We start from the raw sequence: 19,886 nt of genomic DNA on the forward strand, positions 1-19,886 counted from the left end.
CAGTATGGTTCCATGAGTAGTCGTTTTGCTGCATTCTAATGGAAAACAGACGTAATTTCTGTAATTCATCGATTGAATTATCTAAAAATAATACTCCAATGAAAGTTTACGACTGAAAAATTGATCGGCATAGCGTTGCCGTTCCATACAATACTTCTTAACCTGTAAAGTGTCGTGACATATACTGCACAGTTAGTGGAGTATAACCTGATTTTAAATGCTAACAAAGTTGTGTAAACTTTAGTGAAATCTTTTTAACACTTAAATAATATTGTATTAAAAATGGCTGGCAAATTGGAACATCTTAGGTGAGTAGAAATTTTCTATACTTCTTTTTATTATACATTTTTTTTTGCACATCTGCTCCTTAATCAAGAATTAAAACTTAAATGATAAATGAAAAATATTGTTACCTTTATTCATTGTGTGTATTCTAATAATTATAATAACGTGTACTTATTATGCATTTTAGGATTTATTTTGTTACATGGAATGTGGCGACTAAGTATCCTGAGGAGGATTTACATCAACTTCTTGATCTTGGTCAAAATAATACATCAAGAAAGTTACCAGATTTATATTACGTTGGGTATATATAAAAGATACATGAAATGTATAAATTATTTAAAGGGTAAATGAATTTACAAATTATATTAGATTGCAGGAAGTCAAAGCTCAACCACAAAACATGGTATTAGATATGTTCTTTGAAGATCCATGGACAAAATCTTTTAGGTGCGCAGATTAAAAAAGTATTTAAATATCAGTGATATTATTTTAAGACTTTAAGAAGCCATCATTTTCTATTAAATCTTTTCAGAGAAGTATTAAAGAAATATGATTATGTGAAAATACGTACACAGCGTTTACAGGGTCTTGTCTTAAATCTCTTTTGCCTGAGAAAACATATTACACATTTAAGATTAATTGAAGCTCAATATACAAGAACAGGGTTTGGTGGCATGTGGGTAAGAAGAAACTTCAATTGTGCATCATTTCTTTCTAATATCTTTAAATAAAAGTGTGTTGTTTTCAGGGCAATAAAGGGGCAGTTAGTATAAGATTAAATATATACGGGGTCAGTATGTGTGTAGTAAATACACATTTGACACCACATGATCATTTATTGGCAGATAGGATTACAGATTATAATACAATACTCACTAACCACAGTTTTAGTAATTCAGATACTTCCAAAATACTATTTCATGAGTAAGTATAGAATTTTAATACAGATTACTACAGTAATATATAACAACTTGTATTAACAATGGTAAGCTTCCAGTTATGTATTTTGGATTGGTGACTTAAACTTTCGATTAAATGGAGCAGACCTAACTGCCACAGATATTGATTTACTAGTTAAAAAGAAACAATTAAAACCTCTGTTGGCAAGAGATCAATTAAAGGCAGTAATGGAGACCGGTGAAGCTTTTGCTGAATTACATGAAAATTCTATTACATTCCCGCCTACTTATAAATACGAATTTTCGTCTCAAGATTTTGATCTCAAGTAAGATGAATTTGTTACTTCCGTAATATGTTTATAATAACTTCTTTCTTACTTGTCAATTGTATACGCAGGCGGCGACCGTCATGGACTGATAGGATTTTATATAAAGTAAATGCGGATGTTTATAACGACGTTAAACTTAGCGCTACTCAGCATAATTATAAGAGTCATTTCAGCTACGTACAATCAGACCATAAACCAGTCACAGGAGAATTTGATATTATTGTAATATTACTAATACTGTTATATTAAAAATATTTATGTTAACGCTACAATCTGTTAAGTTTAATAAATGAAATTATACTTACAGATCAGACCTACTGTAGAGGATCATGGAGTAGAATTCCAACCTGTGACAGCATGGTTTATAGATGAGGAAAATTCAGTATCGTACAAATTATTAGGAGATGCTAGGCCTGCGAGCGGGGACTGGGTAGGACTTTTCCACAACGAATTTTCCAGTTTAGACGAATATATTGTATATGAATATGTAGGTCAAGGTAAGATTTCATATTAATGTACTTCTTGAATATTATTTTTGCCGGTTTGTGATGAAGATTTATGTTAGCCCTCACAGAGCGAATTTATTTCAACGACACTGCTCTTCGTTCACCAGGGATGTATCGATTGGTTTATGTTGCTCAACGAGGGAATAATATAGGAATTTTAGGCGTTAGTCCTGCGTTTCCGGGACACCATAGACCGGCTTGATAACTTTTTAGATATCTATGTTAACACAATAGCAATTACAGATGATACCTGCTTATGATAGATTTTTAATGTATAGCTGATAAGTTGTTGCAATATGCGCGCATTTAGTTGTCAGACTCATGTGAGTAGCTTCATTCAATTAGAGCAAAACGCGTTATTTAGGTGTAACTGTTTGAGGTCCAACATTTCTTTAACTTCTTATCAAAATCATAAAAGTTATTGACGATTATCTCACTTAAAGGTTTGTAAAGAATGCATTGACTATCTTTAGTACTTTAAATATTTATACAAAAATAATTCTAGAAATTGAGACGAATTATGCTGTCAAAACCTAGATTTATTTGAGGAGTATTATGTTTCTGTGATATAAAAGTTGATCTTAGATGATCAACTGCGACGTGTATATTTTTTAGCAAAGTGATATTACAGAAGCATAATCCTTATTAAAATAACCTCTTTTAGTTCCTGTAATTATTATCTATTTTTACGGAGCAAGTAAAATGATAATTCAATATGGAAGAGGTTGACATGCTATATAATTTTATATCAGAAATGTACAGTTTTACGGAATTGTGATTAGAATAGATTAAGCTGATATATTACTGTATTCTTCAGTAGATAACATATATTTTACAAGATAGTTAATTTTTATTCTTTTACACAGTAAGGATTTTACTTTTAGAATACATATTTTTAATGAATCTTATCTTTTATTTTATGTATTGAATTTTTTATGTATAAAATTATACGAGATTAATAGCATTTATAAATTCAATACTGACACTATCTGCTGAATGATACAGTAATATTTCGTGAAATGTAGAAAGAACATAAACTAAAAATATGTTGCCAGAAGACAACAAACAATCCATATCTCAACCAGTTTCTTGATGTTCAAAAGTTACTTTTGGTACCTGGTTTTTGCTGCTGGGTTATTACCCACAGGCACTAGTGCTTAATTACTTTATGCTACAGAGCTTATAAGAGTGTGCTAACCATTGGTGTAACTAAAATCTTTGTTTAAGGTGTGCCAGGTCATAGTTTTACTATTAGTGTTAACTATTAAAGTGAGGACTTGAAAATTTTCAGAATTTAGAATTTAAAAATTAAGAAATTTGAAAATTTGTAAACTTGAAAATATCTATTTATAATATGAGCTGTCCTGTATCCTTAAGGGTATGTAGGAAAGATTTATATTTTGAGACTGTCCACCATGGTTTTAATTTAGTTACGCCAATGGTGCTACCGTGTTCTTATGCACTTGACATACGAGCAAGCACCACTTAGATAATAATCAATGTTAGTTTTAGGAAACCTTTTAATTGGGTTGGCGAATTGTTATGATGGTTTGGTTGTACAAACCTACGCTATTTTATTTTTATAGCGTGATAGAAACGCAAAGAAAATGAACAAATATACGCTGTGGTATAAAAAGGGGATACAAAATAAAGAACAATATTTTTAACTTGTTAAACAAATTATTTTAGCCTGTGTAAACTTGAAAAGAATCAAAGGAAAAAAATAAATACAATTTTCTAAAAGAAAACATTTAATTAATTAAGCCTACATAAATAACTTAAATAACAATACAATAAATAACAAATTATAATAAATAACATATGTACTCGATAATATTACGACATACAGAGTAAATTATTTTCGTCTGTATTTTTCGATCAATTTATCATTAATATAAATAAATAAATCATCATGTTCACACCATTAGTTTCCAGCATTTTTACCATATAATTTTACCTTTTATATAACTGGAATAAATTTCTCGTAAATGCAATGATTTTATAAGTACTGTTCTACTTCTGAAATAATCTCGGAAACTGATGACGTGAACGCGTTACGTATGCAAATTACACACTTTTACTGTACACGAAAGAAAAATGATTTACACTTAAGTCATGTTTAAAATGTATACTAAAATGCTTTTAAAAGCGAGAAATGTTCGTCACGAAGGGATAATTATATGTACAGATTAATCTCCGATGATATAGTATTAGGTCATCCCATAAATTCGTGCTGTTTTTCGAGCGGTTATATATGTTACGATTATTTACATACCTCAGTTTCATGAAAAAACGTAATACCCCTCTCGTTGTACAACTTCTTACCATTTTTCTGGTAGGGCCATTATTTCGTCTCGGTAAAAGATCATGATTTTCTACTGTTGAAAGTCATTGTTTTCACTATACTACGATCTTACATCCTCGAAAATCTGCTCTAGACTGTTCTCGATCAGCTGAGCTAAGGTGTATTGGTCACTTTTCGCCGTATGTTTATAAATCACATGAAGTATACACAAAAGTCGGCTCACACTTATGGGATGACGTAATATAAAATTTATGAAACGTGAAAAATGAGTTGAGTAAAGACCGCCATTTTGTTGCACTATTCGATTAAGGGGGTACACTTGTACTACTTTAAATTTGAAAATAAATGTGTAAATATGCTTCTATTAAAAAGATTGAAATGCTTCGAGTAATTCCCAAAGATAAATTTCCTGTTTGACAAGTGTACTCCCCTAAGGCGTTTATGGTTTTTACCGCAATTATTACGATATCATCGTTGCATTCTTAAGGATAATTTTAAAACATCGTATTTCCCCGTGTAGTACCCAAGGTAGTTTTTAATGAACATCATGAATGACAAGTGACACTATATACATATTAATAACATTTAAACCTTTAATTCACGATGTGTCATGCACTCGGGAAGATTCTGTATCTCAAAGTCATGGGAAACGCTTTATCGTCGCTGTACAGAATTCGCGGAACATGTGCATTCATTGTAAGATCAACGATACAACCTGTCCGGCTTCCCGCTGTTATGCAATCGGTTGTACAAACATCACAACTTGCGCGTGCTATTGTAAAACGAGTTGTAGATGTTTTTACATAACCGAGTAGTTCTTGAGGAAAATATGCTGTGTCCAAAAAAAAAAAAACGTAGACACAAGTTTCGTATAACAATTCTAAATATGGTCTCAAATGCATACGTTAAATGCAAATCGTTATTTTGTAAAAGTTCCTTTGAATTTATAGTACAATGATTTTTTTTAAGTCTTATTCGATTTTGTAGATCTTCTGCTATTTTCTTAAGTTCTTTCGTTCGTATGAAAGTATGATTTATAGTGATTCTTTTATCTCGTAAATAAATTATTATTTGTAGTAGAAAAGATTAGCTAATGTTATACAGGGTGAGTCATCTAATTTGACTAATTTATATTTACTGTTTTGATATGAGAAATGTTTTTTAATAAATGTTATTAAGAGAGATAATGTAGATATAAATTTGTGGAAATAGATATAAGTTAGTTTTTTAACTGAATGTTTTCATATATGGTTGTTTTCATATATTTTTTGGAATATTCTGTGTAACATTGAAATAAAGTAATATTTAAGATATTGTCAAAGTTATTACTTTTCTGAAAACATTAAGAAAACTAATATGCAAATCTACTGAATTTTATTTCAATTAAATTGACCTTGAAATTCTCTGAGTTATGTTCACGAAAGTACATAACACATTTTTATTGTAGTAATTAAAGTAGTCAAGTCTGTTAACTCACTCTGTATACCATTGTTCCATAAACGACACAATGATATTCATGTATTTTGTACAATGAGTTGTAAGTATTTCAGAAACGATTTTCATCATTTCATTCCACCCACGCAATAAATAGTGAATCAAAGTCTTACTACTAACGAACCAGCTAAAATCGTGAAATGTGTCCAACATTGGATGGCTTTGCATTGGCGTAACTAGGATTTTTGTTTGAAGTGGAGAAGGGTCCCTACATTTGGGGAGGTGGGGATTTCAGAGTTGGGAGATTTGAAAATTTGGGACTTTAGACATTTGTAAATTTGGGAGTTGGGAATTTAGGGATATTAGGATTTGTAAATTGGGGAATATGGGAATTGGGGAATGTGGGAATTGGGGAAGGTGGGGAATGGGGAATGTGGGAATGGGTGAATGTGGTATTGATCAATGTGGAATTGGGGAATGTAGGAATTGGTCAATGTGGAATTAGGGAATGTGGGAATTGGGGAATGTGGGAATTGGGGAATTTGGGAATTGGGGAATTTGGGAATTGGGGAATGTGGGAATTGGGGAATGTGGGAATTGGTCAATGTGGAATTGGTCAATGTGGAATTAGGGAATGTGGGAATTGGTCAATGTGGAATTGGGGAATGTAGGAATTGGTCAATGTGGAATTGGGAAATGTGGGAAATTGGGAAATGTGGGAATTGGGAATCTGGAAATCTGATAATCTGAAAACTTTGAGAAAGTGCAAATATGTAAATATAGGAAATTGCATTCTCAGCCATTTAGAAATATGAGAATTTCTAAATTCCTAAACTTAACAATATTAAAAAACTCCAAACCTGAAAACTGTATAACTTCGAAACTTTTAATCGCCCTCCTACTTACGCCAATGTCCCTTCAAAACTCGTAAGCATCCCAAAGCAGATAATTCACTCTTCACAAATACAAAAACTAGTTTCACGGAATGATCGTTTGTCTGGGCGTAGAATCGCCGTTCATCACAGGAAGTAAATAAAGTTCCAAGCTTCTGCTTTCCTGTTCAGCGACGTCCATGCCTCGCAGTTGTTGCACTCGCTGCCAAACGAAATCCCTCGGCGGCCTTCGTAGAACGAACAAACCGAACACGAGGACACCTTGCAGAGAATTCACGAGATCGAAGGTGGACCAGTCTATGGAATTCCCGTGAACGAACCAGGATATCAACTCCATCGTCCAGTTCAGTCCCATCAGAAAGAAGATTATCAAACACACGAAAGTCGTTCTCATGAAACGCCGGAGGAATCTTCGATCTAATCGATCGGATTCTTGATTCCTTGCGAGTCGCCTCAAATCGAGATCCTTCTGATACTTTGTCAGTTTGATAAATGTCAGCACGAAGAGTATCACGTTTCCTAGAAGCAGCAGCCCGACCGGCAGGTAAAAGTATGGCATTGATTTGTCGTTCGCTGCAAAGAAAAAAGGACGAGTATTAAATTTTGTGAGCGATGGTTTTTTTGGAGCAATTTGGGAGATAATTTTGCTAGGGTTTTTTCCTTTTGAGGTAGATATTAACTATGATGACAGAGAGAAATTTAAGAAAAGAATTTCGTGTACAATTAATTTAGCAAAGTAACAAATGGAGGATTTAAATTGTACAGTAAAGGCCATTTTATCATTTTGAGGTAGATAATTGAAGTAAATATTATTTGAATATTAACAATAATAACAGAGAGAAATTTAAGACAAGAATTTCGTGTATAATTAATTCAGCAAGGTAATAAAAGAAGAATTTAAATTGTAAAATAGAGATCATTTTATTATTTTGAGGTACATAATATGAGGTAGATAATTGACAGTAGATAATTGAAGTAAATATTATTTGAATATTAACAATAATAACAGAGAGAAATTTAAGAAAAGAATTTCGTGTACAATTAATTTAGCAAAGTGATAAAAGGAGAATTTAAATTGCAAAGTAGAGATCATTTTATTATTTTGAGGTAGATAATTGACGGTAGATAATTGAAGTAAATATTATTTGAATACTAACAATAATAACAAAGAGAAACTGAGGAAAAGAATTTCATGTACAATTAATTTAGCAAAGTAACAAATGGAGAATTTGAATTGCAAAGTAGATATCATTTTATTATTTTGAGGTAGATAATATGAGGTAGATAATTGACAGCAGATAATTGAAGTAAATATTATTTGAATACTAACAATAATAACAAAGAGAAACTGAGGAAAAGAATTTCATGTACAATTAATTTAGCAAAATAACAAATGGAGAATTCAAACTGTAAAGAGATAATTTTACTATTCTTAGGTAGATAATCTGAAGTAGATAATTGATGCAGATATTTAAATATTAACTATAATAACCGAGAGGAATCGAAGTAAAGAATTTCATATACAATAAATTTATCAAAGTAAATGAAGAATGTAAATACTAAAGTAAATAGATAATTTTGTCATTTTGAAATAAATAATCTGAAGTAGATAATCGATAACAAATAATTGAGATATTTAACTATTAACTACAATAACCTAGAGAACCCCCAAAAATATCATATATTAATTTAACAAAATAAAGAATTTAAATTCCAAAGCAAATAAATAAAATTTCAGTAAAGTACAAGACCTTCGATTTAGTTAAAAAACGCAGCTATCGCTTATCTCCGATAATCAATGTTTACCTCGTACATCGAAAATGAAAAATGTATTGACTCACATTTGAACTGACAGCTCTCCTTGCCGAAGTTCGATTTCACATAAGTCGCCGGTATCGTTGGGCTGAGATCCATACTCATCGAGACGAGGATAAGTATCACCGAGGGACCCCAACACCATAAGGAGTACCAGAAGAACAACGTTTTTGGCTTCATTCTTCTGTATGTGTCCCTGTCCACGTGGCTGCGCACCAAGGACCACATTTCGATGCACATCGCATTTAGCCAAAAGAAGCACGCGACGAAGGAGAACTGGATGACGAATCCTGGAAAAATTAATTGTTTCTTAACTGATTTCAAACGAGCGTTGATGTTGTTTTGTAAGGTGGCTATTATTAGTTACGTCATATCATTTTATTGGAGTCTATAAATGTGTGATAGACTTTGGGAAAGTTAACGATTCGATGGATATCAAGTTCGTAGAATCTATGACTTTGCAATTTTACGTTTATGTTGGAGGATTTGTGAGGTGGTGCAATGGACTGTTTAGAAGGTGCAATATTTTGAACTAATATTTTAAATGATATGTTTTGAACTGAATGTAAGTGGAAGTTTATGTATGTATAGTTTTTTGTAGTCACGTTCTGTAAATTTATATATTATTTTCATATGTACTTGCTTCTATTTGTATATTATATAAAATGATGTATGTATATAAATTATATTATACATGTAACACAATATATAATATAAATAGAAGTAATTTTTTATAAAAATGTCACATAAAATGTTGCATAAAAATGTTCCAAACTACATAAATATATGTACATACGTATAATATATGTATAATACATTTAATGTAATAAATAAAATTACAACAAAAATAATACTAAAATCATTATATCATTTTCATTATTATCAACGATGGCCATTATAGTTATTGTCAATAAATATTATATTATTAATACAAAATTTACGTAATAATGTTATAATATAATTTTTTTTTTAATTTAATAATAAGACGAAGTTTTTTGAAATATGGTCTTACCTATACTATTGCAAGTTTCACTCGATAGATGCAAGTTTCCTAATTGCGTGACTGCTAAGATGATAAAAGCCAATGCTAAACAGCCACAGTAGCGGCTCAATGCTTTCCCAAAAACGTCCTTTAATTTTGGAGTAATGGAGTATGCTAGTATGGTGAGAATCAGAAATGGCACGGATAGTAGAAGACCGCAGGCGTAGATTGTGATTCGTGAGTCTGCAGTCACTATTATTCGATCTGGAACAGTTAAGAGTGTTTATGGCATTGGGGTGTATGGTGAAATACTGAAATTTGAAGTTTTGGAAATTTGGGATATTGACGAATTGGGGGTAAATTTGGAAACTTGGGAATTTGGGGATTTAGGAATTTGGGAAACTTTGAAATTAGGGAGTTGGGAATTTGGGGAATTGAGAATTTGGAAAATTTGGGAATTGGGGAGTTGTGAATTTGGGAAACTTGGAAATTTGGGGAATTGAGAATTTGGGAATTTGGGAATTTAGAAAATTTGGAAATTGGGGAGTTGAGAATTTGGGAAGTTTGGAAATTCGGGAGTTGGGAATTTCGGAAATTTGGAAATTTGGGGAATTGAGAATTCGGTAATTTGGGAATTTGCGAAATTTAGAATTTGGGGTGTTGTAAATTTGGAGAATTGAGAATTTGGTAATTTGGGAATTTGGAAAATTTGGAAATTGGAGAGTTGAGAATTTGGGAAGTTTGGAAATTCGGGAGTTGGGAATTTGGGAAATTTGGGAATTTGGGGAATTGAGAATTCGGTAATTTGGGAATTTGCGAAATTTAGAATTTGGGGTGTTGTAAATTTGGGGAATTGAGAATTTGGTAATTTGGGAATTTGGAAAATTTGGAAATTGGAGAGTTGAGAATTTGGGAAGTTTGGAAATTCGGGAGTTGGGAATTTGGGAAATTTGGGAATTTGGGGAATTGAGAATTCGGTAATTTGGGAATTTGCGAAATTTAGAATTTGGGGTGTTGTAAATTTGGGGAATTGAGAATTTGGTAATTTGGGAATTTGGGAATTTGGAAAATTTGGAATTTGGGGAATTGAGAATTCGGTAATTTGGGAATTTGCGAAATTTAGAATTTGGGGTGTTGTAAATTTGGGGAATTGAGAATTTGGTAATTTGAGAATTTGGAAAATTTAGAAATTGGAGAGTTGAGAATTTGGGAATTTTGGAAATTCGGGAGTTGGGAATTTGGGGAATTGAGAATTTGGGAAATTTGGAACTTGGGGCATTGTAAATTTGTAAAATTTGTAAACTTACATTCAGAAAAGCACACGACAGTTCTCAGTCCTAATTCAGGAATGACATCCATGCAATAATCTATTCCAGGCTGCAACATCATCTGGTCTAATCGAGGCGCAAACACGGATCCATTTATCAATAAATAATTCGCATCGATACTGCTCTCATTAGGTTCTAAAACATACCTGAAAATACAAAATACACGAATCAGACTTTACTTTGTATTCCTTTATTGCTTTCGAACACTGTGCTTTAAAATATGGAGGAAAAATCGATATTATACGGAATTCACATATATCATTGTTTATCAAATTCTTCCCAATTTGCACAAAAATTTTTAACAAAAAATTTGAAATACAATGTCCTTATATTCGAACAGGAAACAGGAAAGTTTCATTCTAAAATAAAAATTGTTGAATGTAATTCCGAAACAGCGTCATATGAATATATTCCTTCGTCGTTCTGTTTTTTGTACTAATTTATTATGACGCGATTCGCCAGACTACAGATACATAAAAATGTTTGTTATTTGACATTTTTATATCGATCTATTTTTGGAGATATTTAGACAGAGGTAAATTAGAAAATAATTATTTATGTAGATAAAGTTATTTAAAGATTGCTGAACCTATCTGAAGGATATCTTTATCAGAAAAAAAAACTGAAGAAGTTTTATTCAAGGGATTAAAGTCAACGTATTATGCGATAAAGATCTGTTTCTAATAGACAAATGTTACGTAACAATTTTTTTAAATAAACAGTAAGGACATTGTTTTATATTGTATATTATTTTTGGACATTTATTTGTTTAAGTAAAATGTCAGAAAAATAAATTGTATCATAGTTATTCAGTTCACAAGATTGTAATAATTTATTACTAAAAATGAATAATAGATAGAAGAATTCATTCTTCAATTATTTGACAAAATTTATAAACCGTTTTTGTAGTGACTATTATTTTTTTATACGTATTTATTTAAATAAAATTTCTAAAAAATGGATTGTATCACAATTATTCAGTTCAGAATCTTGTAATAATTTATTACTAAGAATTTGAGTAATTTATTCCTCCATTTATTAACAAAATTTATAAACCGTTTTTATACCTATTTATTTAAATAAAATTTCCGAAAGACCATTGTATCACAGTCATTCAGATCAAAATGCTACAAAAATGAATAATTTATTACTACAAAATAACTAAAAAAATTTGACTAATTCATTCGTCAATTCTCCAACAAAATTCATAAATCTTGAATGAATAATTTTTCATTTTGAAGCAAAACTGAGATAATATGCAACTTAATATTTTATTCTATATTTCAGTTTTGTTATTTTTATTATTCTTGCAAGTACTCACATTTTATCTTTGCAAGGATTCCCAACAATTGCAACGAACGTGCTTTGTCTTTTACCAGGAGCCAACAATCCAGTTCTGTTAAATCTGCTAAAACGAGGCGAAAATATTGGATCTGTCGACGAGTTCACGGCTCTGCAACTCCGTTCTGAAAGATTCGCAAAAACTTCCCCTTCTGCGCAGCATTTTCCTACTACTGTCAAGTTTTTGTACGCTTCTGGTATTGCCGTGTGATTTTGCTGTAATAAATTGTGAAAAAGTCACATAAATTCTTGATGTTCTCATTGAAGATTCTTAGATACAATTTTTTTAACTATTTAATACATTTAACTTACAAATCTAAAGAAAACCAGAAAGTTAGTTTCATTTTTTAATTTCAAAAGCTAAAGCTTGTGACATTAAGGACTCAGAATACCTTGAGGGTTAAATATTTTCAAGCTTTTAATTTTTTTTAAAAAAGGTTAATTTAATATTTGACGTTATGAATGATTGTATAGTGTTTTAGTCACGTTGATAAATTTTTTTAGTATATTTAAGTTAACAATATTTAACATTTATGGCACTCTGAGTTATTAATGACACAAGTTAAAGAATTTCTCTTGGATATTTATTTTTGTCAAAGAAGATATTTAATATCTGACACAATGAATGATTGTATAATCACTTTGATAAATATCTCAGAACGTATTGAAACAAATTCCATAAACAATACAATGTGTCCATGAAATTCGGAAATATGTGACTGCTCTTAATCCATCAGTTAACTTGAGAATATTAAACTAAACAATATTTGTTGCTAAGGTAATAAAATTTATATAATCATTTACTGTTATACTACATCATCGTTTCCTGTTACATGATCGTTTACAGTTACATTACAGAATCATTTGCAAAGCTAAATTACGCTTGCTCGATGAAAAAAGAACTTGAAGCTTTGAAACTTCAAAGAGGGTTATAGATGGACAGCGATAGTACTAAAAATAACTTCGCAAATATACAAAAATCTATATTCTACTCAGGTAGCTCGATTTGTTGCAGCCTTGGTAATTTTTAACTGAATTTCATTTATCATTCTTCAGATAATTTGTTATTTTATTGATGTTAACTGGTTCTTTGCGTAGATATGTATTTTAACTTGAGTTTAACTAATTAACTAATGCATTTTAATACAATTTTATATTTTTGATAGTGGGATTTTTTGGTGGTAGTATTTAGAATTTTGAGGGTTGAAATTTGGAAATTTTGCGAGTTTGAATAGTTTGAACTTTTCCAGATTTTTAAATTTCCACGGATCTACATTCTCAAATTTCCAAATTTTAAGGCACTTGTAAGTTCCAAGTTTCCAAAACTCTAAAAGTTCAAAATTTCAAGTATAGTTAAATTTCTTCACAAATTACCAGATTCTGAAGTTTCATAGAGCACAGATTTTCACGTTTTCAAATTTCTGAGAGTAAAAATTTACAAGTTTGCAAGTTTCAAGTTCCTAAACTCTTAAATTCCAATTTTTCTACTTCCAAAGTTCCAAACTTCTAAATTTCCCTCAAACTATACAACATCATGAGTTTCATGGCTTTGGAAGTTCACAAAATAACCCACTTCAAGTGGGTTCAACAAGGTTACAATTCAACAAGATTACAATCTCCAATTCCACCCCTGAAGCTCTCAAACCTAACACTTCTCTGAAACTTCTGAAACCATAAAACCTAAAAATCTATCAAAAAACTTCGCACCCAAATCTTATTCTCTTACATACCAAAGGAATCGAGTGTATCTTCGGTGTTTTATCCATTCCCGCCCCGCAAATCGCCAGGTCACACAGAAGAGCGCACAACATCAACCAAAGCTTAGAATTTCCAGACATCTTTCCTCGAAATCTATTTATACGTCCACCAGCAATTGTCATAACACGTTTATATCTTCTGTTAAACGTTACAACTAGATTTCCGTACTTCTATCTTCAGAATATTCCCAGAAGTTCAATTTATTGCGTCCTTGCGAGTTTGCACTCAGCGCATCACGTATCGAAAATGGCGGACGAGTAGAAATTTCTTACTATTCGCTGCATCAATGACATCTTATATCTTCGAATCACCTTCTTTATCTTCCTTCGTTAACACTTTAGTTTAAGAAATATTCTTTACAACTCAATTAATACGCACTTCGATGATCTTTCGCTAAAATTTGCATTCGATCCGGAATTCGAAGGTTATCCGGTGAAGTTGCTTTAAAGTTCTGAGCTCTATCAATTTACAGGCTCTGATTATTTTCTTGCTATCGATTACGGTATGTAAGATAACTCGGAGTATTAACTCTGATAACAGAACAAGTCTTCCTTCTTTTTCCGGGATGTTTCCGTGTTTGTGTGCCGGTCTAAGTGTTCTCTATGTGCTCGATCGAAAATATTTGCCTTTTATCTCTTCATGGATCTGACGATTCAAAGTGCAATCCTTGGGAGATCTATAACAGATAGGAATTCAATTAGACACCTGAACAATGATTTAGTTATTTTACAGGGTTATATAGACCTGTTGGGTTCAGATTTTTAGGGGTAGATATTTTTAGGATTCTCTTTATTTGATATTTAATTATACCTGGTTTATTTGAACTTGAAGTTATTCTAGTTATTAAAATTATCAATTTTGTATTGAAATTAAAATTGTTGTAAGATGTATATTTTTTCTCTATCTACAACTTCTTGTATACAAGAACTTCTTGTTCACTTCTTGTCTATAATAGTGCAAAATCGTTTTCATGAAGGTGCAAAAAAGGTAGTTTTGAACGAAATGGTAGAGGAACAGCTTAAGAGCACTTTAATTTTGTTTCTGATAAACAATCTGATATATCAGAGTTGATAGTGATTAAATCTTCTAATTCCTAAAATAGTCCACATTGCAATCTATAAAATGTTAACAATTAAGAATTACTTGACTTTGCTCTTTTTCATCAAATCCAGCATTTCTTACACAAATTTTTAATACAAATTGTTTTTGAGATTCTCAAATTTAATTTAGGACAAAATCCTAGCGATGTGACACAAATCAAACGACGTAACATAAGCCAACTACAATCAATGAATCATGTAAGAGGACGAAGTCATCTCAAAAAGAAAGTGCGATGAATGAACAGCTCTTGACCTACATAAATGTAATTTCCGCTGCTTCACCGATGAAAGTAACAAAAAGTGTACCGGTTATTTCCGAGAAATTATTTAGGTGTTTAATACTATCAAACCGGAGTAAATCATAAGAGCTTGGACGTAAAGAAAACTTTCGAAAAATGATATTTCTCTGAAACCTACTTCAAACTTGTTTGTTTAGTCTCGAAAATCAACTTCGCGAGATCAACTTAGTCGAGGATGATTTACATCGAAATCCTGTTATAGTTGGCACTGTTGCAATCGGGACATGAAGGAGCATTTAAAGTTCAGAGATGTGAATACATCAGTTGTACCGAAATGAAATGATTCAAGGAATCTTTGTTTTGAGGTTGAATAAAATGACTTAATAAATAGAATGGTTATAAGCATTATAGATGAACGATTTTGTAATTTGAAGTTTAACAATCTATGTATTAATTGTGTGGAAATAAAATGATTTAGCAAATAGAATAATTATGAGCATTAAAGATGGACGACTTTATAATTTGAAGTTTAACAATCTTTGTATGTACTAATTATGCGGAAATTAAATGATTTAGCAAATAGAATAATTATGAGCATTAAAGATGGACGATTTGATAATTTGAAGTTTAACAATCTATACATGAATTGTATCTAAATAAAATGATTTAATAAATAGAATAATTATAACCATTAAAGATAGACGATTTTGTACTTTGAAGTTTAACAATTTTTGTAGTAATTATGCGGAAATTAAATGATTTAGCAAATAGAATAATTATGAGCATTAAAGATGGACGATTTTATAATTTGAAGTTTAACAATCCATACATTACTTGTATCTAAATAAAATGATTTAATAAATAGAATATTTATAATCATTAAAGATAAACAATTAGCTAATTTGAAGTTTAAATTTGCATACCAGTTACGTAAAAATAAAATGATTTAACAAACAGAATACTTGCAAATAACGAACATGTGTAATTTTAGAATTTGAAGTTTGACAATGTACATGCACCAGTTATAAATAAAGAGTTTCAACAAGTGGAACAGTTATAAACAACGAAAATAGACAATTTCTGGATTTGAAGTTTGACAATGCACAGACGATTTGTGCAAAAATAAATTAGTTGAACAAGTAGAACAGTTATAAATAACGAAAATGGACGATTTTAGAATGTCAAGTTTAATGTACATGCACTAGTTGTGTCATTTGGCAAAAAGAATAATTTTAAATAACAAAGTTGTTCACTTTGATTCAAAGTTTAACAATCTACTTTTACCAACTGTACTTAAATAATATAATTTATAATTGAATGTGGAAATAAAATGATTTTGCAAATAGCATAATTTTAAACGACAATGATAGACTATTTGACAATTTTCTGTTTAACAACATATATTAGTTGTACAAAAATAAAATGATTTAGCAAATAGAATAATTTTAAACGACAGTAACAGACAATTTAACAATTTTCTGTTTAACACCATACTATACTTGAGTTGTATAAAAATGACTTAGCAAACAGAATAATTTTAAACGACAGTGATAAACAATTCAACAATCCGCAGTTTAACAATGCATCAGTTGCATAAAAGATTCAGCACAAAATTAATCAAACAAAATAACGTTGAATAATCAGACAATGCAACGACGTAAATTTTACCAATCTGCATACACCAACTGCAGAAATAATTCCGCAAATAAAAGAGTCCTAACTAACTAACAAAATCGAACGATCCGAATTATAACAATACACACCAGTTGCAAAAAACTAAAACGATCCATCGAATAAAATCTGCAAATATCGAAGATGGACGAATCCGTGGCTCGACGAGTTCGATATAACGTAGTTATGGATCACATTCACTGAAAATGGTAGAAGACACTGGATCACGAAACGGAGAACGTATTTCGATGATGTTCACGTGGTTCACGGATCGAGGTCCGAGACTATACTGATCCCGCTCTTGGAACCAGCAAGCCTTTATCTATCCGTGAACGATTACTCGCATGATGCACACACCGTCACAGATTCACTATCCAGGTGTCGTAATACTAAAGCTTCCGTTATGATTTCTTCTTTTTCTTGCTCTCGAAAGAAAATGAGCTACTAGAATCAGGAGTAAAAATTTCGTTATTATCGAGGTCGTTATCTATGTGTGGGTATAGTCCTTAATTTATCGAATGATCAACGGTCAACGATTTATAGTACTATTGACTTGTTAATGATGTCATTAATTGAGCGAACGGGTGTGCCACGTCGGAAACGAAATTAATGTGGGAAAGTTCGTGGTTTGATTCATTTTTGTGGTTGGATTGACATGGGACAGTGGGTGTATGTAAAGTATGTGACTGCTTGTGGTTTGAGGTGTTATTTATAGGAATTTGGAAATTTAGAAATTTGGTAATTTTGAAGGTTCTAAGTTTGGAAATGTGGAATTTTGGAATTTTGGAATTTGGGGATGTGGGAATTTGGGGATTTGGGGATTTGGGGAATTGAGAATTTGGGAAATTGGGAATTTGGGGATTTGGGAAATTTGAAGTTTGGGAGATTTGGAATTTGGGAAATTTGGAATTTGGGAATTTTGGAATTTGGGGAATTTTGAATTCGGGGCATAGGGAATCTGGGGAATTTGGAATTTGGGAAATTTGAAATTTGGGGAATTTGGAATTTGGGGGATTTGAAATTTCAGGGATTTGGAATTTGGGGAATTCGGAATTCGGGGCATAGGGAATATGGGGAATTTGGAATTTGGGGGATTTGGAATTTGGGGTATTTGGAATTTGACAAATTTGAAATTTGGGGAATTTGGAATTTGGGGGATTTGAAATTTGAGGGATTTGGAATTTGGGGAATTTGGAATTCGGGGCATAGGGAATATGGGGAATTTGGAATTTGGGGGATTTGGAATTTGGGGTATTTGGAATTTGACAAATTTGAAATTTGGGGAATTTGAAATTTGGGGAATTTGGAATTTGGGGGATTTGAAATTTGAGAGATTTGGAATTTGGGGAATTTGGAATTCGGGGCATAGGGAATATGGGGAATTTGGAATTTGGGGGATTTGGAATTTGGGGTATTTGGAATTTGACAAATTTGAAATTTGGGGAATTTGAAATTTGGGGAATTTGGAATTTGGGGGATTTGAAATTTGAGGGATTTGGAATTTGGGGAATTTGGAATTGGGGGCATAGGGAATATGGGGAATTTGGAATTTGGAGTATTTGGAATTTGGCAAATTTGAAATTTGGGGAATTTGAAATTTGGGGAATTTGGAATTTGGGAATTTTGGAATTTGGGGGATTTGGAATTTGGGGAATTTGGAATTCGGGGCATAGGGAATCTGGGGAATTTGGAATTTGGGGGATTTGGAATTCGGTGAATTTGGAATTTGGTGAATTTGAAAGTTTGAGTATGCGAAACTCCAAATCCCTAAATCATTCATCCCCCTTTCTCCTCTCGATATATCACCATTCTCGTCATTCAACACCTTGTACAGAATTACGTTAATTCAAGTATCGTGCGACATATTTCTGAATGACACAATGCTCCATATTAATGATCTACTCCTCTCCATATATAGCTACTTTAACAGAGAAAGCATTCCAACAATGTCACGAGTGATTAGTTCATTGAGGAAACCGCGTTTCAGGATTTACCGAACAGTTTCCCTGTTTCCACCTTTATCAAAAATACCTTTCTACTGATATCGAAATTGTGACGTAACATCGGGGAAATTTTTCCACTATCTCCGTCGATATGACGTAGGCGTGAGTTACAGCCGCGAATACAACTTGCTCATCACGAAAGAGCTCGCGTTATGAACTTTACAAATACCATTCTGCGAATTGTAAGTTTCTGCTCTGTTTCTGCGAATATGTTGCAACGTCGATCAACCACACGCGTACTTTACATTTTCCATGATTTTCGTGATATTTGCAGCCTACAAAACCGCGGGGTTCCATTGAAACCGCGCGTGTCTAGTCTCAACAAAATGGCGGGTAAGTAGAAGAGCGCTTGGGATGAAACATTTATCTATTCAGGTAGTCGTTAGTCATTTCGCGTTAATTTCTATTTTGTACTTATTGTTGAAGCGGGTATTTATGTATAAATGTTTCTTATTAGGGAAGGATATAAAGGTAAATTGGTTTAAGTAATACATTTTTTTGGGTACTTAGAGGTATGCAGAGGGATGCTTAAAATCTACAGCATATGTATTTAGGTAATCAGCTGTATAATGTAAAATATTTATATTTTATTTTTTCAGTGATACATATATTTACGTATACACTCTTTGTACAGGTTCAGAGTAAAAATATTAAACGTTCAACTTGTTCAGAATATTTTAAATAATAAACTTTGCAGGTAATTACAGTGAAGCTCAAAATGTACAGTGACATCCATTTATGTAATCATCAGTTATATAATGTAAATTATTTATATTTTATACTTTTATTGATACATGTAACTACTGCCAGCGATTTTAAGTAACATCTACTGATTTTTTAACAATTTTTAACCTATTATTGAACATCTCTATGGTTTATTTTGTAAAATACAACAGCAACTATTTAGTGAATGCTGCAATTTACAAAATGCAACTCTCAATACAGTATTGTAAAAAAATCTTCTGTTAAATGTCTTATGATTTTTTAAACATAAG

At 31.6% G+C, this 19,886-nt stretch overlaps 2 protein-coding genes across 3 annotated transcripts; one reads left to right on the forward strand and one right to left on the reverse strand.

Annotated features, from left to right (window-relative positions):
* Positions 1–168: 168 nt before the first annotated feature.
* LOC100878442 (inositol polyphosphate 5-phosphatase K) lies at positions 169–6,812 on the forward strand. Of its 2 annotated transcripts, none has more exons than XM_076531088.1 (9): positions 169–308; positions 473–589; positions 658–735; positions 821–968; positions 1,037–1,212; positions 1,286–1,513; positions 1,585–1,738; positions 1,824–2,013; positions 6,769–6,812. In XM_076531088.1, exons 1-9 carry the CDS (start codon positions 283–285, stop codon positions 6,795–6,797), a joined length of 1,146 nt encoding a protein of 381 aa, XP_076387203.1. In that variant the 5' UTR covers positions 169–282; the 3' UTR covers positions 6,798–6,812. The 2 variants fall into 2 exon arrangements, with proteins under 2 accessions (XP_076387203.1, XP_012136902.2); XM_012281512.2 differs by lacking the exon at positions 6,769–6,812 and adding an exon at positions 2,082–3,689.
* On the reverse strand, positions 3,756–17,165 carry LOC100878330 (putative G-protein coupled receptor Mth-like 10). The gene is made up of 7 exons (XM_003701632.3): positions 16,981–17,165; positions 13,851–14,554; positions 12,101–12,336; positions 10,759–10,925; positions 9,482–9,715; positions 8,496–8,759; positions 3,756–7,227 (listed from the first exon to the last, which is right to left on the reverse strand). Exons 2-7 carry the CDS (start codon positions 13,998–14,000, stop codon positions 6,740–6,742), a joined length of 1,539 nt encoding a protein of 512 aa, XP_003701680.3. The 5' UTR covers positions 14,001–14,554; positions 16,981–17,165; the 3' UTR covers positions 3,756–6,739.
* Positions 17,166–19,886: the final 2,721 nt, after the last annotated feature.

The sequence above is a fragment of the Megachile rotundata genome, chromosome 4 (assembly GCF_050947335.1).
Source record: "Megachile rotundata isolate GNS110a chromosome 4, iyMegRotu1, whole genome shotgun sequence".
Taxonomy (NCBI): domain Eukaryota; kingdom Metazoa; phylum Arthropoda; class Insecta; order Hymenoptera; family Megachilidae; genus Megachile; species Megachile rotundata.

Bases quoted from the DNA above. Each gene is read 5' to 3' on its own strand.
- LOC100878442 (XM_012281512.2), top strand. From the start codon at position 283: ATGGCTGGCAAATTGGAACATCTTAG. The intron at 309-472 runs GTGAGTAGAAAT...TATGCATTTTAG, and splicing joins GGCAAATTGGAACATCTTAG to GATTTATTTTGTTACATGGA. The intron at 1,213-1,285 runs GTAAGTATAGAA...GTAAGCTTCCAG, and splicing joins TCCAAAATACTATTTCATGA to TTATGTATTTTGGATTGGTG.
- LOC100878330 (XM_003701632.3), bottom strand. From the start codon at position 14,000: ATGACAATTGCTGGTGGACGTATAAATAGATTTCGAGGAAAGATGTCT. The intron at 8,760-9,481 runs GTAAGACCATAT...TAATTTTTCCAG, and splicing joins TGAAACTTGCAATAGTATAG to GATTCGTCATCCAGTTCTCC. The intron at 7,228-8,495 runs GTGAGTCAATAC...TTTTCTTTGCAG, and splicing joins GGAGAGCTGTCAGTTCAAAT to CGAACGACAAATCAATGCCA.